At 42.0% G+C, this 17,808-nt stretch overlaps 1 protein-coding gene across 1 annotated transcript in view; it reads right to left on the bottom strand.

The window, feature by feature from the left end:
- LOC145405084 (NAD(P) transhydrogenase, mitochondrial-like) overlaps window positions 1-17,808 on the bottom strand; it is a 191,692-nt gene that overhangs the window by 95,689 nt on the left and 78,195 nt on the right. Inside the window, exons 7-9 of the mRNA XM_080276595.1 lie at window positions 12,379-12,534; window positions 10,838-11,261; window positions 4,811-4,972 (exon numbers count right to left, since the gene is read on the bottom strand). Coding sequence (XP_080132721.1) covers window positions 4,811-4,972; window positions 10,838-11,261; window positions 12,379-12,534 — 742 coding nt within the window. The remainder of the gene's footprint in view (window positions 1-4,810; window positions 4,973-10,837; window positions 11,262-12,378; window positions 12,535-17,808) is intronic.

Raw genomic sequence — 17,808 nt, 5'->3', positions numbered from 1 at the left:
TGATGATCCCGAGCCTGATGCAGAGCCTTGTACTGCTCGGGGTCCCTACCAGCAGTAAATCACAAATCAGCCCGTGTACATGTGTAAATACACCTAGATTAATGTAATTTTCTGTGTTTTATTTCACTTTTATGCAAGGAAGAAGGAACCAAAGGCCATAAGCCCGCAGTAACAGTTCCCTCCAAGAGAAAAACAAAATACAATAGAAAGCCAAATTCAAGATCCGATCATTTTGAGATGCCTGGACACACTGCGTTTGAAAGACTGGAGATCATAGGCAGCAGGAAATACAGACAGAGGGAGACAGTTCCAGACTTGACCTGTTGCATAAATGAAAGACTGGGAGTAATGGTTAACTCTTGCATTAGAGAGTTGGACAGAAAAGGGATGAGAGTTTGCTGCCCGACGGGTGCTACGCGCCCGTCGTAGAGGTGGAGGAATGCAAGCAGACAGTTCAGAGGGGCAGTGACCATTAAAGTAGCGATAGAAAAGAGATAAAGTACTACTTAAAATATGTTGCTTATTGAATACTGTACTTACTGCCTATGTCTGACAAAAAACACATGCTAGAACTGCATACACTCATTCGTTGCAGGCCTCGTATGCTACGCACAGTCCCAGCCATCAGCGCCTGCCAGCCATGGCCTACACTCAGATCAGCCATACATACACTTCATATGTACACGTATAGTACTGTATAAACACACCCTGGTTAGTTTTTTTTTCTTTCTTTCTTTTTTTTCTATCATAAAAAACACCATATGTTGCTTATTGAATATTTACAGTAATGCGTATGGTTGAAAAAAAAAAAAAAAAAAAAAAAAAAAAAAAAAAAAAAAAAATTACACGCTAGAATGCATTTACTCTTAGTCTGCAGGCCCACAATCAAGCTCACACTTGCAGTCCTAACCCAGATCATCCATACCTACACTTCATATGCATAAATACACCATATGTTGCTTACTGAATATTTACAGTAATGTGTATGGATGATAAAAAAAAAAAAAACACACACTGGAATGCATTCATTCTTTGTTTGCAGGCCCAGAATCAAGCTCACACTTGCAGTCCCAACCCAGATCATCCATACATACAATTCATATGCATAAACACATATTGGTTAGAGTTAGTTTGTGTTTTCTGTAAATAAATGTACAAAAAACACATTGTGTTTCCTTTATTCATTGCTTATAGTTTACAAAAATCACACACTAGAAAAGCAGCCAATGTTTCAGCACCTATTCAGTCCCGAAGGATGCTGAAAGACAGGACTTCTACCGTACACAGATAAATGAATGCAAAGTTATTTTCTCTGACAACTTCCTGACAGTTGTTATATATGAATACAACTGCAAATATTTTTAGAACAAGTAATAATAAAGGAGATGAGGAAAGGGAAATATGCACGAAAAGTACTTCATGGTCAGTGATGAGTATTGTACTGATAATTAACACTGCCTTGAGTTAACAGATAAAAAAGATAAAAGGTAGTTATAAAAAACATTGGAAAACTGGATATCAGTTATAAAAAACAATGGAAAACTGTATGTCTGAGGCAATGTAGTTAGCCCATAATAGAATGTTCAGGTCAAAAACATGTTTACACTACGAGAATCAAGACATGGATAGCCAGATGTATGCTTCATCTACAGTTAAAAATTTTCAGAAGTTCAAATAGTTTATAATCACAAGCACTTCAAATTTTAGAGGTTGCACTATAACACTTTCCATTTCCTTCATATCATCAAGAACTTCGAATTTCAGAGGTTACACTGTAACACTGTCCATTTCCTTCATATAATTAAAGTTGGGTGGGAATGGTAAACTGGACACTTCTCCCTCCTATACTGGTGTCAGAATGTGCAATCCCTATGCCTTACACACCGGCTGTAACCAGACTTGTTCCTCCTACACCACAGCAAGACTTTTACCAGGGTCCTTTTTCTCCTCTGCTAATACGTCCCATAAAATGAAAAGCCTTGTTCAGTTCTCCTCCCACTATGCCGACAATGGGAACTGAGTAAACGATTTTCATAATTCATTCATTGCCAGACGCCATGTATCCCAAACGGGGTGGCCAAGGGCTTAGAGTTAATTGTTTTACAGGGAAGGGCACTAATCCTCCACCAACCCCACTTGACACGTAGGGAGAACGTCATGCCAACAGCATCTGGTGTTCCTAGGCGGTCACCCATCCAAGTACTAACCAGACCCAACGTTGCTTAATGAATGTGAATAATTAATACCTGTGCACCAGATTTAAAGTGTGGAAACTGCTATACCATAAATATAAATACCTATTGTACTGTACACGTAAGACTTGATCATGTTCTGCATCATCCTGTCAATTTTGTTTTCACACTCATCTAGTGCACCTGCATCTGCTATGCCTGAATGATGAGTGTAGCACAAACTACAAAGCTATTTGTTTCTTCTTATTCAGTTTATAAATGTTTCAACATGCTTGCACATGTCAGCCTTAGCAGCATAATGGTGGCTCTCCATGCTGCTCAATTACAGGCAACCTCTCTATTCAACCCCTTACTCCAGGTTTTTTTTGGTCTACCTTTCGCAACTCAACCCCCACTGTTCACACTTCTCACTTTCTGCATCCAACTATAATAGCCCTACCCTCTCCACATGCCCAAATCATCTCAATCTAACCCTCCTCATCACAACACCAATATACTCCAGTCCCATCCTATACCCCTCAACCCTTCCATCGTAAACCTAGCCCTCCTTGGCCTCGCATTCAAGGATGCTCTGCAAATCCACATAATCACTGTCCTTTCTGTACATTTGAGCCTAAAAATATCCTTTTCCTCAGGTGTCCAGGTCTCAGTACCATATAGCATTTCATTCCCAACACATGCTACATACAAAGATCCACTAGCACAGAGGGAGAGCCCACTCAATATCAGGAGAGGCAACAGCTCCCTGAATGTTTTCCAGCTACTCCTCACTCTAGCCACAGGGCTAGCTCCAGCCCCACCTCCAGCACATAACAGGTCACCCAAGTAACAAAACTCCTTCACACACTCAAGAGACTCAACAGAAAGACCAATTCTTTTATGCCTGACAATCTCCACAGGCTCTCCTAGACACAATATAAACTATAAAGAAAAATATCTCACCTACTTCCATCATCAATCACCAACACCATTAAACACAGGGATAACAACTTGTAAATGAAAGGGAGTGTGGCTCATTCAACTAGGCAAAATATGGTTAGTACCTTTCAGTTGTTTTTTCTTTTGCTTTTTCCTCATGTCCCAGATCCAACCTCATCCCACCATGGGGTAGGAATGGAAGGTCTGGATGACGATGAAGATGACGGTGATGGTGATGATGATGATGATGATGATGATAATGACAGTGATGATGATGAACAATTCCCTTAGCCACAAACTCCAAGAAGTTGCCAATGCTCACCTGATAACTAAATTGAAGTTGGGCACCTCTTCTTGGCTCACATAATTGTATACTTTCTAAATCCCTTCCATGATAATTACTAGTGAACAGTACATAAATTCTGCAATAAAGTAATCATTAGTTATTAGACCAGTTTTCTAGAAATGATTTACTAAAAAAAATATTGCAGAACAGTGACTAAAATACATAAAATGACAAGTGGTGCAATAGCATTCATAACATAATACAGTATTAAAAGTCTCGCAGCATGTTTATTTTGAAACACCTATCACATAGTTTTCAGACAAATTAATGTTTCATCTTGCAAATGCTGAAGTGAATGTACTAAATGTTACTTATGAAAAAAGTATGATTTCAAAACCGGAGACATGGGATGACTAAACTGCCAAACGAAATCGCGGGCACCAGATAAGCCTAACATGTGGTGCGTGAGATTGGTGCAGATGATCTTAAACTGATTTGTACAAATACTTTGCGTTCAAACGGCTTTACTTTTATATATAGATATATGAATGTACTTTTGCATATAGATATATGAATCTAAATTTTTCACATATCTAAATAATAGGGAAAGAGTATGAGTCAGAGATAAAAATATTTGTCCAGGACATGAGACAGTACGTTAATGCTTCCACACCAACCACAATACCTTTTGCAGGACGAAAGCATCAATGCATACAGTCTTCATCTGAGGTCTACTAATGTCTTGTAATCAAATAACTTTAGTTTCACATATACTGTAGATATATGGATATGAATTTTTCATTTCAAACAAATAACATGAGAGCATGAACGTCAATGGATTGAGCTAAGAACGAGGCTAGTCCTGGAAATGAGATGGTATGCTAACTTGCTTTGGTGATTTTCTTTCGCTTATCATAACGGAGCGTCTTTTCCTCACTGTAATGAGTAAATATACTGTTTTAATAACATTTTCGTTGGGTCTGGTTAGTACTTGGATGGGTGACCGCCTGGGAACACCAGATGCTGTTGGCATCCCTACGTGTCAAGTGGGGTTGTGGAGGATTAGTGCCCCTCCCTGTAAAACAATTAACTCTAAGCCCTTGGCCACCCCATTTGGGATACATGGCATCTGGCAATGAAAAAATGATGATAACATTTTACTTGTAACTACAATGATACTTGAAGCACATAAAAGAAAGCAGTTTAGTTGACCATTGAATTAAGTTATCTGGTGAAAAATGGCAACTTTTATGAGTTTGTGGCAAGGGCAATTCACTTATTCTGCACTCATTCTCACTATTCTGCTCAACATCATGCCACTCCTTTACTGCTGACTAAATACAATGTCATCTATTATCACCACATCCCTCTGCATATTTATACAATTTCTATTCTGTCATAGAAATGTACACACCTGATATGGCATTGGTGACTGACATGAGAGGCGAGTGGAGAGCTGGAGTAACAGACCAGACTGTGTGGTAGCCGACAATGCCAGCCAGAGAGAAGGTTGTCATCATTTGCGTCATGGCAGCATTAGGAGACCCCATCCCCAGTGCAACCAAGCTTCCCAAACCTGAGGATGTACAGCAAGGAGATGGTATGGGTACTTGTACTGTCAACATGTTATTCCTACTACCAGCATGATTATGACAATCATAACCTTTACCACAATATAAACATATTATCCATAAATACCATTTATTTCATCCAATCCTTCATTGCCCTATCTGGTATGTAAAAGGGCTATGACTAGGCTACTCAGTCTGGACATTTATGGCAAAAGTGACCAGTCATTTACTCCCAAATGACATTACGTAAGCAATGAACCCCAAACATCCCTCAGATATAAATCAATTTGGGCTATATCCAGTTGGACTGCCTTAATCCACAAGCACCATGTGTCTATGCAAGTATCTGGTTGTCACTCAATGTAGTATAGTTTCATGGGCTACAAAAAAACCATCTAACTTGACACTCATTGTTGATTCACTATATCAATTGATGCGATGTCTGGTGCCCATACCAACTGGGCACATTATATAAAGCAATATAATCTATTAGGTATTATAAAACTATAACTGGCAGTACAACAATGCAACATCAATATCATCCAGTTTCCATCATCCTCACTCAATACAGGGATGCCTTATGGTCTCTACACCGAGTGACAAGCCAAAGGGTTTCCTGCATGCAGGAAACCATTTACTATACTGGGTGGTAACCATTTGACCAAAGTTTTTGGCTGGGTTAAGTGTCCCCCAGATTCTCTTATCTAAAAATCACTTAATCATGACAAATGTTTCAGAGAGCCTTGGAGGGCCCAATACCAGCCCACGGCCCCAACCAAATGGGCAGACTCACATGGCCATGTGGAATGTGAGACGTGTGAATGAGGAAAGCAAGAGGGTGGAAGTGGTGAATGTGTTCAAGAGTATGACATTTGCCGTGATGGCATTGCGTGAAACAAAGATGAAAAATTGTGAAATGGAGGGGTGGTAGGGTGTGAAATGTGTAAGATCAGGAATGAATGGACGAGGAAGATGCAAGGAAGGGGTTATTTGTTGATGAATGAGGTGTGGCAGAATGGAATGAGATATTACGAATGTGTCAGCTCAAGATGTATATATGTCAAGTTCAAGTCTGAGAAGGTGAGTGTGGCAGTGATTGTAGCATATGCACTGTTTGAAGGCAGGAGTGAGAGAGAGAGAGAGAAAGACAGATTTGGGGAGGAGCTGAATGAAGCAGTGGGAGAAATGCCAAGGAGCTATAATGTGATTGTAATGGGCAATATGCATGGAAGAGAAGGCACTGGTCATAAGAATGACCTTATGAGCTGTAATGGAGTACCCAGAGAAAATGATGTTAGGTAACTGAAGGATATGTGTCATGAAAGGAGGCTGTGCATTTGTAACTCATACTTCAAACACAAAGATGCACATAAATATACATGGTATAGAAAGAATGAGGATCATGTTGAAAGGAGCCTTACTGATTACATGCTCGGAGAGAGGTCAACGCTGGGAATGGTTGCTGATACGAGGGCAGTGAGAGGGTGATGTGGAGGTCTGTCAGATCATATGACTGTGGTATGCAAGACTGAGCTGAGAGGAGTAAGGTGGACCAGAAGAGAGAGGAGTAGTCAGATAGAAACACTGAAAGTCAAGAAACTATGCATCAAAGAAATGGCAGATGAATACAGGACCAAGTAGGGGAGGAGTTATAATCAGTGAATTGGAATGAAATGGATCTGGACAGGTCGTGGAATGCATAAAGGGGTTACTTACTTAGGAATGCTATAAGTGGTGTGTGGTGTGGACTGAGTAACAACAAAGAAGAAAGATGCGGCAAGGTGGGATGAAGAGGTTAAGAGAGCAGTGGAGGAAAAGAGGAAGAAGTGGCTAGAGTAGTTACAGGACATGGATTCAAATGAAATAACTGAATATACTGAGAGCAAAAAGCACATAAAGAGACTGTGACGAGGAAGAGGAGGAGGTAAATGACGATCTAGGAAGAAAATTGAATGCAAATTACACTGAAAATAGGAAGTTATTCTGGAATGAGGTGCAAAAATGTAGAAGTGACGGAGGAAAGAAAGGCGAAAGTGTAAGGGATATAAGTGGCAGATCATTAACACACGGGGATGCAGGAAGGACCATATGGAAAGAATATTTTGAAAGCCAGATGAATGGGAATGGAGAGCGCAGAGCCACCGTAAGCATAATTGGTTTTGGGGGTGTGCAGACAAGGAATACAGTGCCAGGACACATGACACTGGCACAGGTGACGAACGCTGTGAACTGCCTGAAAAATGGGAATGCAGCTGGGGTTGACGAGGTGTATGCAGAGATGCTTAAGTGTAGCGGACAGAGTGGAATGAAGTGCTTGTTGGAGATGTGTAAGAAGGCTCGAATGAGTGAAATTGTACCAGTGGAGAAGAAAAAAGCTGTGATTGTACCCCCGTACAAAAATAAAGGTGAGCAAAGTGAGTGCAAGAATATAATATTATGGCATGAGTTTATTGACTGCTGTAGAGAAGGTATATGGAAGAATTATTACAGAGAAAGTAAGAGAGTAAGAGAGATATCAGAAGTCCTAATGCGTGATGAGCAGTATGGCCTTAGGAGTGGCAAAGGATGGGTGGATCAAATATTTGAAGTGAGACAGAGTGGAGAAGGCTTGTGAGAAGGACTATAAGTTGTTTATGGCATATATGGATCTGGAAAAAGCATATGACAAAATAGACAGAGAAGGATTGTGGAAGGCTCTGCACATGCACAGTGTAGATGGCAAGCTGCTAGGTGCCATAAAGAGTTACTATGATGACAGTGAGGCATGTGTAAGGGTAAATGGGCATCTCAGTGAATGGTTCATGATCAATGTGGACGCATGACATGGCTGTGTGATGTCCCCATGGTTATACAATATACATATGGATGGGGGTGATGAGTGAAGTAAGAACACGAGTAATGGAGAGAGGGATGGCACTGGTAATGAATGGTGATGGATGGAATATCTCAAATCTACTGTATGCTGATGCAGTGCTCTTGCAAATACCAAACAAGAACTTGGCAGACTAGTGCAGAGTTTTGCTGATGTCTGTGAGCATCAAGCCTTGGGAGTAAATGTAGGAAAGAGTAAAGTGATGGCAACTGAGACAGAAGGTGACTCCCAGTGTGATGTTACAGTGAATGGAGAGAGACGAATTGGTGAGAGAGTTCAAATACCTGGGTACAGTGATAGAAAAAGAGAGGAAAATGTGCAAAAGAAGTGGAAAGTAGAGTGACACAAGGAAGGAAAGTTGATGGTGCTATGAAGGCCTTTATAAGAAACAGAGGCTTGAGTGTTGTAGCCGCATGAGGCTTACACGAAAGAGTGTTAATGCCAACTTTAACATATGGATGTGAGACTATGGTTTGCCATGAAAATGAAAAGTCAAGAGTGAGAGCAGTGGAGACGGGACTGCTGAGGAATGTATGTGGAGTACAGAGAGTTGATAAGATGTGAAATACAGCAATTCCTCCATTATCTGATGTAATAGAGCCAAAGGCATGTCCAGAAAGTGGGTCCATCCAGACAGTGGGCCCCTGCCTCCTGGACTGGTACTTATGGACCCTAACCCAGCCTAACTCAGAAAACCACCTACTTAACTCTCTACGGAACATGCATAGCACCTATTTAAGAGCCTATTCACACAAATAAGGGACAGAAAGCATGAAATATATGAAAAGGAACCACAGAACGAGGAATTAGAAGTTAGTATGGAAAATATTTAGCAGCGTAAAAGGTACTTACAACATGTCTGTGGCCGTTCGTTACAAAGGTTAACCTGCCTCCTCTAAGGCTCCGGCAGTGGTGAAAATGCTCTTGAAGCATGTGCAGTAATCCAGTGTTGCGCTGCACTTAATCCTTTGCACTACAAGTTATAACTGTTTAACACTGCACATTCTGTTCTTAATTGCACCACACCAGTTTCAACTGCACGTTTGCACTCTGTTATTAAATCATTGCACTCCAAATTCTAATTTCATAACACTGCACAACACTGTAAATTCCCATGTAGTCTAGTGGCGTGGTTCATTTCGTTTTTAAAGGCTCCAACATGCTTGCATGCGTCGACCTTGGTCACCTAATGGCGGCTCTCCATGCTGGACGATCCATTGCAGCCTCCCTGTTCAGTCCCCTAACCCTGAGGACACACTTAATGACCTCGTCCAATGTCTTTCTCGGTCTACCCCTCGTAACCCCACCCCCAATATTAACACTTCTCACCTTCCTCACCCAATTATCATCCCCCATCCTCTCCACATGCCCAAACCATCTCAATCTACCTCTCCTCATCAAAACACCAATACACTCCAGACCCATCCTACCTCTCAACTCTTCCATCGTGAACCCAGCCCCCCCCAGACCTTGGACGCAGGGACGCACTACACATCCACCTGATCATTGTCATTTCTGTACGTCTGAGTCAGTGAATATCCTCCTCCGTCACTGCCATGTCTCACTACCATACAACATTACACTCTTAACACATGCTGCATACAAAGACCCCTTAGCATGTAGGAAGAGTCCTTTCAATGTCAGAAGAGGCATGAGCTCCCTGAACTTCTTCCAACCACTTCTCACCCTAGCTACAGAGCTAGTTCCAGCCCCACCTCCAGCACACAACATGTCTCCCAAATAACAAAACTCTTCCACACACTCAAGAGATTCACCAGCAAGTTCAATTCTTTCACGTCTGACAATCTCCACCTGCTCTCCCCGACACGCCGTACACATAAAATCAGCATTATCTTGCAATCTACCTCTGATACCACTATATCTCTTATGCACCCATTTATCACAAACACCGCACAAGATGGAATTACTTCCCACGCCCTTGTGGCAAACTGCACATGACCACTCTCCCTCGTCTTTGACAGTACCGCCACCAACCCTAGATATCATCACTTCTGTTTTATCTGCATTTACCCTTAAGCCCTTGTGCCCCATACCATCTCTCCACTTCCTAAACCTTTCCTCTGCCTCCCTTTCATTCTCTGCAATCAACACCAAATCATCAGCATACAACTCCCACGGAAGGCGAGGTATTGCAGTTTATTCACTGTTTATTCACAAAAATGAGCACGTGTGGCATCCATTGCGATGAGCGTCTAGTCAGGATGGTAGTTAGGTGGTAACTGGGGAGGGGGAAGCAAGGGATGAGCGTAAACACAGTTGTTCAGCGTTGCGCGCCAATTTCAAACTACAGCTTCCCCCCCCCCCAAAGGCCCGGGCCCAAAATGTCCAGGTAGTGGGCATCCGGATAATAAACGGATTACTGTAATGTAATTCATGAAAGATACGGAGTGAGGAAGTCCTTGGAGACCAAAATCAAAGAGTGTGTACTGAGATGGTATGGTCATGTGGAGAGAATGGATAACAATAGACTGGTGAAAAAGGTATATCTGAGTGAATTTTAAGGAGGGAGGAGGTGAGGTAGGCCAAGGAGAAGGTGGGGGCATATGTTGGATAAGTGTGTGAGGAAGAGCGGTATGGAAGTCGGTAAGGCTTGGGAACTGACGAGATCGAGCTGGCTGGATGAACGTTGTGGGTAGAAGTGCATGATCAAGGATTTGACACCCTTTTTTAACCTGACAGCATTCGGATTGACTCTATCGGATATGTTTATGTACAGCTACTGAATGTGGTGAAAGCTTTTTGGTGTATCAGACAGAGCCAGGATTCTGGGGGCTTGAATGATGAGTGAATGGAAGCATGGGCCACTGGATCGGGCAAACCTGGGCTGCCTGGACGTTGCTACTCCTCACTCTGCCCTAGGGTGGGAAAGGAGGTCCAGATGATGGTTATTATTATTATAATTATCATTATTATTACTGTATTATTATGACATGATGATGATGATGATGATGATGGGGGGGGGGGGATACCAACCCACCAGCAGTATACATGGTAGCATCCTTCAATGTGATGTTGAAGTAATTGGGTGGCGGCGGTGGTTCTTTGACTGCTGCTGGGGCAGCTCCTGCTGCAGGCACTGCACCTGGTAAGGGCTCTGGTGGGGGTGGGGGTGGCCACATGAGTTTGCCATTTTGGAGAACAATGGAGCCTCTGACCACTTCATCTTCAAGGTTGATGTTGAAGTGCTCCTTCTCACCAATGGAAAGGAGGAACTTGGAGATATTGTTACCATAAAGGAAAGAGGCCTGGGTAGGGAGGCGTGAAGGCAGATCCGTGAGGCCAACGTGTGTAACATCATTGTAGACAGACACCTCACCTGGTTTGGTGGTCTCAATGTTACCTCCAGCCTCAGCTGCCAAGTCCACTACCACTGATCCAGGCTTCATTACATCAATATGTTCCTGCAACCAAAGAGTGAGAAGTTAAAATAAAATAATCCATATACACAAAACAAATATCTAGTCCAAACCCTTCATCATGGGTAAGTAGCTACCAGTACTCTGCATTTTATTTTGCATAATACCAAATGATTTCATTCAATTATTAGGAAACCCCATTGAATGATGGGGTTAATAGAAAACTAACATTCATTTATGAGCCCTACAAGACCCTGGAAGGCTTGAGGTATAGTAATCCCTGAGGCCTGGCTTCCTTGGTCCCTACCATTTAAGCTGTAGGAAACCACTGTATATCCTAAGTAGCATTTACTTGACAGGAAAGCCTCCAGTCACCTACTGAATTTTAAATCTGGCCCATTACTGTCCCACCTTCTCAAACCAACAGCTGCTATCACTATACCAGAAAAAAGTCATAAATCACAAACTTATCTGTAGCTCATTTCCATTCTGTAGTTAAATGTTCAAGACAATCAGCTAACAAATTTATTCATAAAATTACCTAAATCATAACATGAAAACCTCCCCTAGAATATAACAGATGAAACAAAAGGAAAGTGAAAAATTCAACCAAAGAATAGCAGTCTATTTTTTTTTTTTTTTTTACAGTGGTAGCTGGGGGAGCTCACCATCCAATCACTCCATGTAGTACTGCTCTTGGGTGGCTGCCCTTTCATCTCTTCCTTCTTTTTTCCCTCCTATGTCCTACTTTTCCTTTCTTTCCTCTTCCTTCTGTCTATGGGTGACTCTACACTGAGTGACACGCAAAATGGTTTCTTGTGCACCAGGAAACCATTTACTATGCTGGGTGGTAACTATATAACCAAACGATGGTGACCGTTGGTTTAGTGGGTATATAAAGCACTCCAACCAGATTCAGCCTGTGTCAGTTTATAGCTAAGGAGTGGGTGAGGTTTAATGCTCATGCAATGCCACTCAGGATGAATGAGGCTGGTCACTCTTATCTTAAATGTTGGGACCAACTTGCCTAGCAATGGACTCCTACATTCCTCTTGGGGCAACACAGGATCAGATGATGATGATGATTTTTTTTTTCTTTTTTCCTTAATCCACTGGATGTACTTTCAGATACCCTGCTACCATCAACATCTATTTGACTCACTTTCTTGATGAGAATAGGAGCCGTCTTGCCTGGGATGAGTGCTGTGCTAATGATGATGTCCACTTCCTTGGCCTGCTTGGCAAAGAGGGCCATTTCTGCTTCAATGAACTCCTTTGACATCTCCTTAGCATAACCTCCTGCACCCTCACCAGACTCCTGCAAAATACATTGGTACAAAACTTAAAAAAAGTTTTTCCCTATGACTGGGTCCATCCATTAACTTTATGTCTGGAACTTCTTCACATTAAGAGTGATTCCAAAAGCCAAAAAAAAAAGTCACTCATTCCTCCTGACACTCAGTGTTAAAACTTAAAATATAGGAGCAGTGGTGAGATGATGCTTAATGGTGATGGGTGGAGTACCGAACATACGATGTAAGATGATGATGATGTACTGCCAACTACCATTGAATGGGATCTTCACAGACTGCTTTAAAGTTGTGTGATGTTTGTAAGTGAAGTGATGAGGAGAAAGAAAAAAAAAATGAAAAAGCTGGTGAATGAGAAAAACTGGTGAGGAAGTTTGTTCCTCAGTGCAGTAATAAAGACAGGAAAATGTGAAGAGGAAGTGAAGTATAAGATGGGACTAGGAAGGATGTGCTCAATATAAATGTATTCATACAAAACTGAGATATGACTACAGTCTTAACCCGACAACTGCAGCCTTAGGTTTCCTGGTCTACCCCCATGCACAAAAAAACTGGGAATAAATTATTCATCAGAAATAATTTTTGCTCGTATGATACAAAAGAGTGAATGGAAAAGTATAGGAAAAACAAATGAGTTCATTATTTACCCTAGCCCCTGTGGCAGGGGGGCCACAATCTGGCTGCACTACGGGATGGTACTACTACTCTGCGGCCAGGTTGTGTTAAGAAGAATACTGCCACCATACTCCCTGCATGTCATAAAAGGCGACTAAAAGGGATAGGGTGAGGGAACTAGGGACCACCTCCTCTGTTTTTGGTTCCTACAAAGAGACAGGCCAAAGAAAGGGATGGGGGATTGAGTTATCCCGGTACCATGAAGATTGGGTCTATGAATGTGCGTGGATGTAGTACGATTGAGGCCAAACGGGAGGAGATTGGGGGAATGTTTGTGGGAAGAAAGTTGGATGTGTTAGCTTTGAGTGAAACAAAAATGAAAGGGAAAAGCGAGTCTAAGTTTGCAAATGTGAATCGATGGTCGTCAGGTGTTGATAGAGGAAGGGCAAGAGAAGGTGTGGCCTTGTTAGTGAGTCCAGCAGCAGTGTGTGATTGAACAAAGGAGGTGTCATCGAGACATGCGTGTGAAAGTGAAATCTGAACGTGAGTTGTGGGTATCTGTGAGTGCATATGGGCCTGGTAGTGAAAGAGATGAAGAAGAGAGGGAGTCTTTCTAGACTGATGTTGATGAGTGTCTGCAAAAGTTTTGGAGCAAATGTGAATGTGGTAATGATGGGAGATCTGAATGCTAGAGTGGGAAATGTAGCAGTTGAAGGTGTAGTTGGTATGCATGGTGTGCCTGGAAGAAATGAAAATGGGGAACGAATGATAGGGATTTGCGCTGAGCGAGAGATGGTGACTGGAAATACCTTGTTTGTGAAGAAAGATATTTATAAGTATACATGGCCGAGACAGGAGGATGGAAGAGTTGTTGATAGAGCATTGATGGACTAGTGGTTGAGTCCAGGAAAGTAATAGGAAGATTGTTGGATGAGAGAGTTTTGAGAGGGGAGGGTGAAGATGTGTCTGACCACTACCTGGTAGAGGGAAAGTTAAGAGTAGGTAAGAGATGGATGAAAGCTAGAGAGTTAGGTGTGGCAGGGAGGTTTTGAAAGTGAGTGAGTTTGAAAAGAGAGAGAAAATGACAGAGTATCGGGAGAAATTGAAAGATGAGTGGAATGCGGTGAAAGATCAGGAAAATGGCAGTGTGGAGGAGGAATGGTAGTTGTTTAACCCCTAAACCGCGGGGTTGTTTTGGCGCTCCTTGCGTGTCCTGCAAGAATACTCGTGCTCCGACAGACATTGTAAAAATATTTGCCAAATATCAGTTATTAGTCCTAGAATATTATAATTGCATATGCATATGGCACATACCTTCAGCTTTCTCCTGGGATGTTCGCTGAGCCTTCGTCGAGTACCGTAGGACTTGTGGAGACTTCTGAAGTTGGGTAACGAAGTCTCCACTTTACACTTCCCGACATCCCGTAATATGATTACCACAGCCTGATATTATCACTAGAAACACTATTCTATGATTTTCAAATAGTTTGGAATCCATACACACACACACACACACACACACACAAAAAAAAAACTGTGAAAGCAACGAAAATTACAAGCGCATACGAGCTTCCCACTTCCCCTCATTCCCCACTGGTATTCTGTCATTTATTATTCATAAACACACTCACACTTTATATTCCTATTACTTTATTACACTTATATATATATATATATATATATATATATATATATATATATATATATATACAGTATATATCCATAAGTTTCCTCCAGTAATAGTAGTTTATTTTCATTCAAGTTCAGTAAATTAGCGTAGAGAGCAGAGCTTTGATTGTCATTACTCCAAGTATTTGTACTTTACTCATATTCTTATATTAGTAATTATTTACATTTCTATTTTATTTACACTATGTTATACACTGTCACTTCCAGCAAATAAGGGCTCCTTCCCTTGGAGCCAGGATGAACTTGGGACACTGAAGCACCCGTAGTTTATCACCATTTCCTCCACTAGCTCATCACACAATTCACCAGAAAGATTGTAGTCACTGTTCATCATTATCATGGATAAATTAGCCAGTTCACACTCCACAGCAGAGTCATTTAGTCCTTTACCCCTTCCCACATGAGGTTTAGTAGGGGTAGAGGTCACAGGACCCTCTAGAAGCGGCGGAAATGGAGGGGCGCGAGTGTTACGTGTTTTCATCTCAAGAAACAACACTGACCTAAATGACGAGGCGGATATGGGGCCGCCAAGGGTTGACAACGTCAGCGAGGTGACAGCTGCTAATTTATATGCTGTGAAATGATTGGCAGGAAATTAGGTAGTGCCAAGTGAATGTAAATATCACATAGGCTTCTCCCTTCCTTTCTTATATATATTCATATATATATGAATAGATTATACAGCATATTTCAAGGGGAAATTACCAGGGAAACTTTGCGAACAAATGCACATGGGGTGTTGCCAGGTGATAATTAGCCAACTCCAGGTATATGGCACTATCAGTTACCTTTTTTTTTTTTTTGGTATATATTATTTTGTATAAGAATAGGGCATAGGGCTTATTTCAATGGATGAAATCAGTGGAAAATTCCGGGGAAGATTTGCTTGGCGCAGCGTGGCCGGGCAGGCAAGAGGAGAGGGTAATGGAGAGGAGGTAGGGAGGGGAGTCAAGAACGGGGATAAATAGCTAAATTGTCAACAATAGATAGGAGTATAGATCACATTAGCAGTGCTGACTATTGTTGGACACTGGCAGTACTGATAGATGATACAAGCCACCACTTGAAAGCCCGGGAGAATTCAAAATAACACAGAATCGCAAAAGTGACGTACCGCAGTTAAGGGGTCAAGAGTGATGTGGTGAGGCATGCAGAAGAGGTGTGTGGTGTGAAACGAGTGGGTGGTGATGTAAGAAAAGGAAGTGAATGGTGGTGTGAGGAAGTATGGCTGTGGCTGAGAAGAGATGTGCATATGAAGTGTGGTTGTAGAGGAAGGATTAGGTGCCATATGAGAGGTATAAGGGAAAAAAGGAATAGGGTGAGAAGGGCTCTGCGTGATGCTAAAGAGGCAGCAGATGAGAGGTGGGGTAGGTGGTTGACTGAGAATTTTTGACAGAATAAGAAAATGTTTTGGAAGGAGGTGAAAAGGATGCGAAAAGGAGAGTCTGGGATGGAAGAGCGTATAAAAGCAGAGGATGGAAGGATGTTAACTGAGATGGATGCAGTAAGGAAGTGATGGGTGGAGTATTTTGAAAGATTGTTAAATGTAGAGGGGGAAAGGGATGCTGAGATTGTGGCGGATGGAAGGGTGCAAGGAATAAATGTGTTGGGAGAGTTGAATGATTCTTTGATCATGAAGGAAGAATTGCAGGAGGCAGTAAAGGAGATGAAAATAGGGAAAGCTGCAGGTATGCATGGGTGTGCTGTGGAATGTCTGAAAGGTGGTGGTGCGACTATTGCTGACTGGCTAGTAAGATTGTTGAATGCGTGCTTTGTGCAAGGTATGGTGCCAATTGACTGGGCAAGTGCTTGTGTGGTCCCGTTGTATAATGGCAAGGATGATAAGTATGAATGTACTAGCTTTAGGGGTATAAGTCTGTTGAGTGCTGTAGGTAAGGTGTATAGTAGAGTGTTAATAAAGAGAGTTAGAGAGGGTATAGAGGGAGTGATTGGTGACGAGCAGTGTGACTTTAGGAGAGGTAGGGGATGCGTGGATCAGATGTTTGCTGTGAGACAGGTGTGTGAAAAGTATTTAGCGAAAGGTAAGGATGTGTTTTGGGCATTCACGGATTTAGAGAAATCGTATGACAGAACTGATAGGGAGGCTTTGTGGACTGTTTTAAGATTGTATGGACTTGATGGTAGGTTACTAAAAGGAGTGAAAAGTTTTTGTGTAAATAGTACAGAGTATGTAAGAGTGGGAAATACTGTGAGTGACTGGTTTCCCATGAGAGTGGGGCTGTGGCAGGGATGTGCAATGTCGCCTTGGTTGTTTAATATTTACACAGATGGCGTTGTTGCAAGGGATGTGAATGCAAGAGTTTAGGTGAAGGTCTGATTCTGGTGAATGTTGATGGTGGAGAGTGGAATCTGAAGCAGCTGTTGTTTGCAGATGATACTGCACTGGTGGCTGATTCAGAGGAGAGACTGAGACAGTTGGCAGAGGAGTTTGGAAGGGTGTGTGAAAGGAGGAAACTGAAAGTAAATGAGAATAAGAGTAAAGTGATGAAGTGTACGAGGTTGGTAGATGGTTGGAGGATGAATATAGTTTTGAATAGTAAGTTGCTTAAGGAGGTAAGGTAAGGTGTTTTAAGTATTTAGGGTCACATGTTACTGTGGATGTAAGAATAGATGCAGATGTGAAGTTTAAAATGAATGAAGTAGGAAAGGTGCTGGGAGGAATGAGAAAAGTGTTTAGATGTCTTTTGCTTAGAATGGATGTAAAGAGAAGGTTGTATGAGGGTGTTGTGGTACTGAGCGCATTATATGGGGCTGAAACATGGAATATGGGTGCAGCTGAGAGGAAAAGTTTGAATGTAATGGAAATGAGGTGTCTGAGGAGTATGTGTTCAGTGACGTGTATGAATCGAGTGAAAAATGAAGTGCAAAGGAGAACTGGAGTTGTGTGGGAGATGCCTGATTGAGTTGAGCAGAGGGTGTTGCAATGGTTTGGGCATATGAAGAGAATGGATGAGTGA

The sequence above is a fragment of the Coenobita brevimanus genome, chromosome 65 (assembly GCF_032717465.1).
Source record: "Coenobita brevimanus isolate Jiangsu-jjx chromosome 65, ASM3271746v2, whole genome shotgun sequence".
Lineage (NCBI taxonomy): Eukaryota > Metazoa > Arthropoda > Malacostraca > Decapoda > Coenobitidae > Coenobita > Coenobita brevimanus.
Note: the sequence above shows the minus strand (reverse complement) of the source record. Positions and strands in the feature narration are given on the sequence as shown.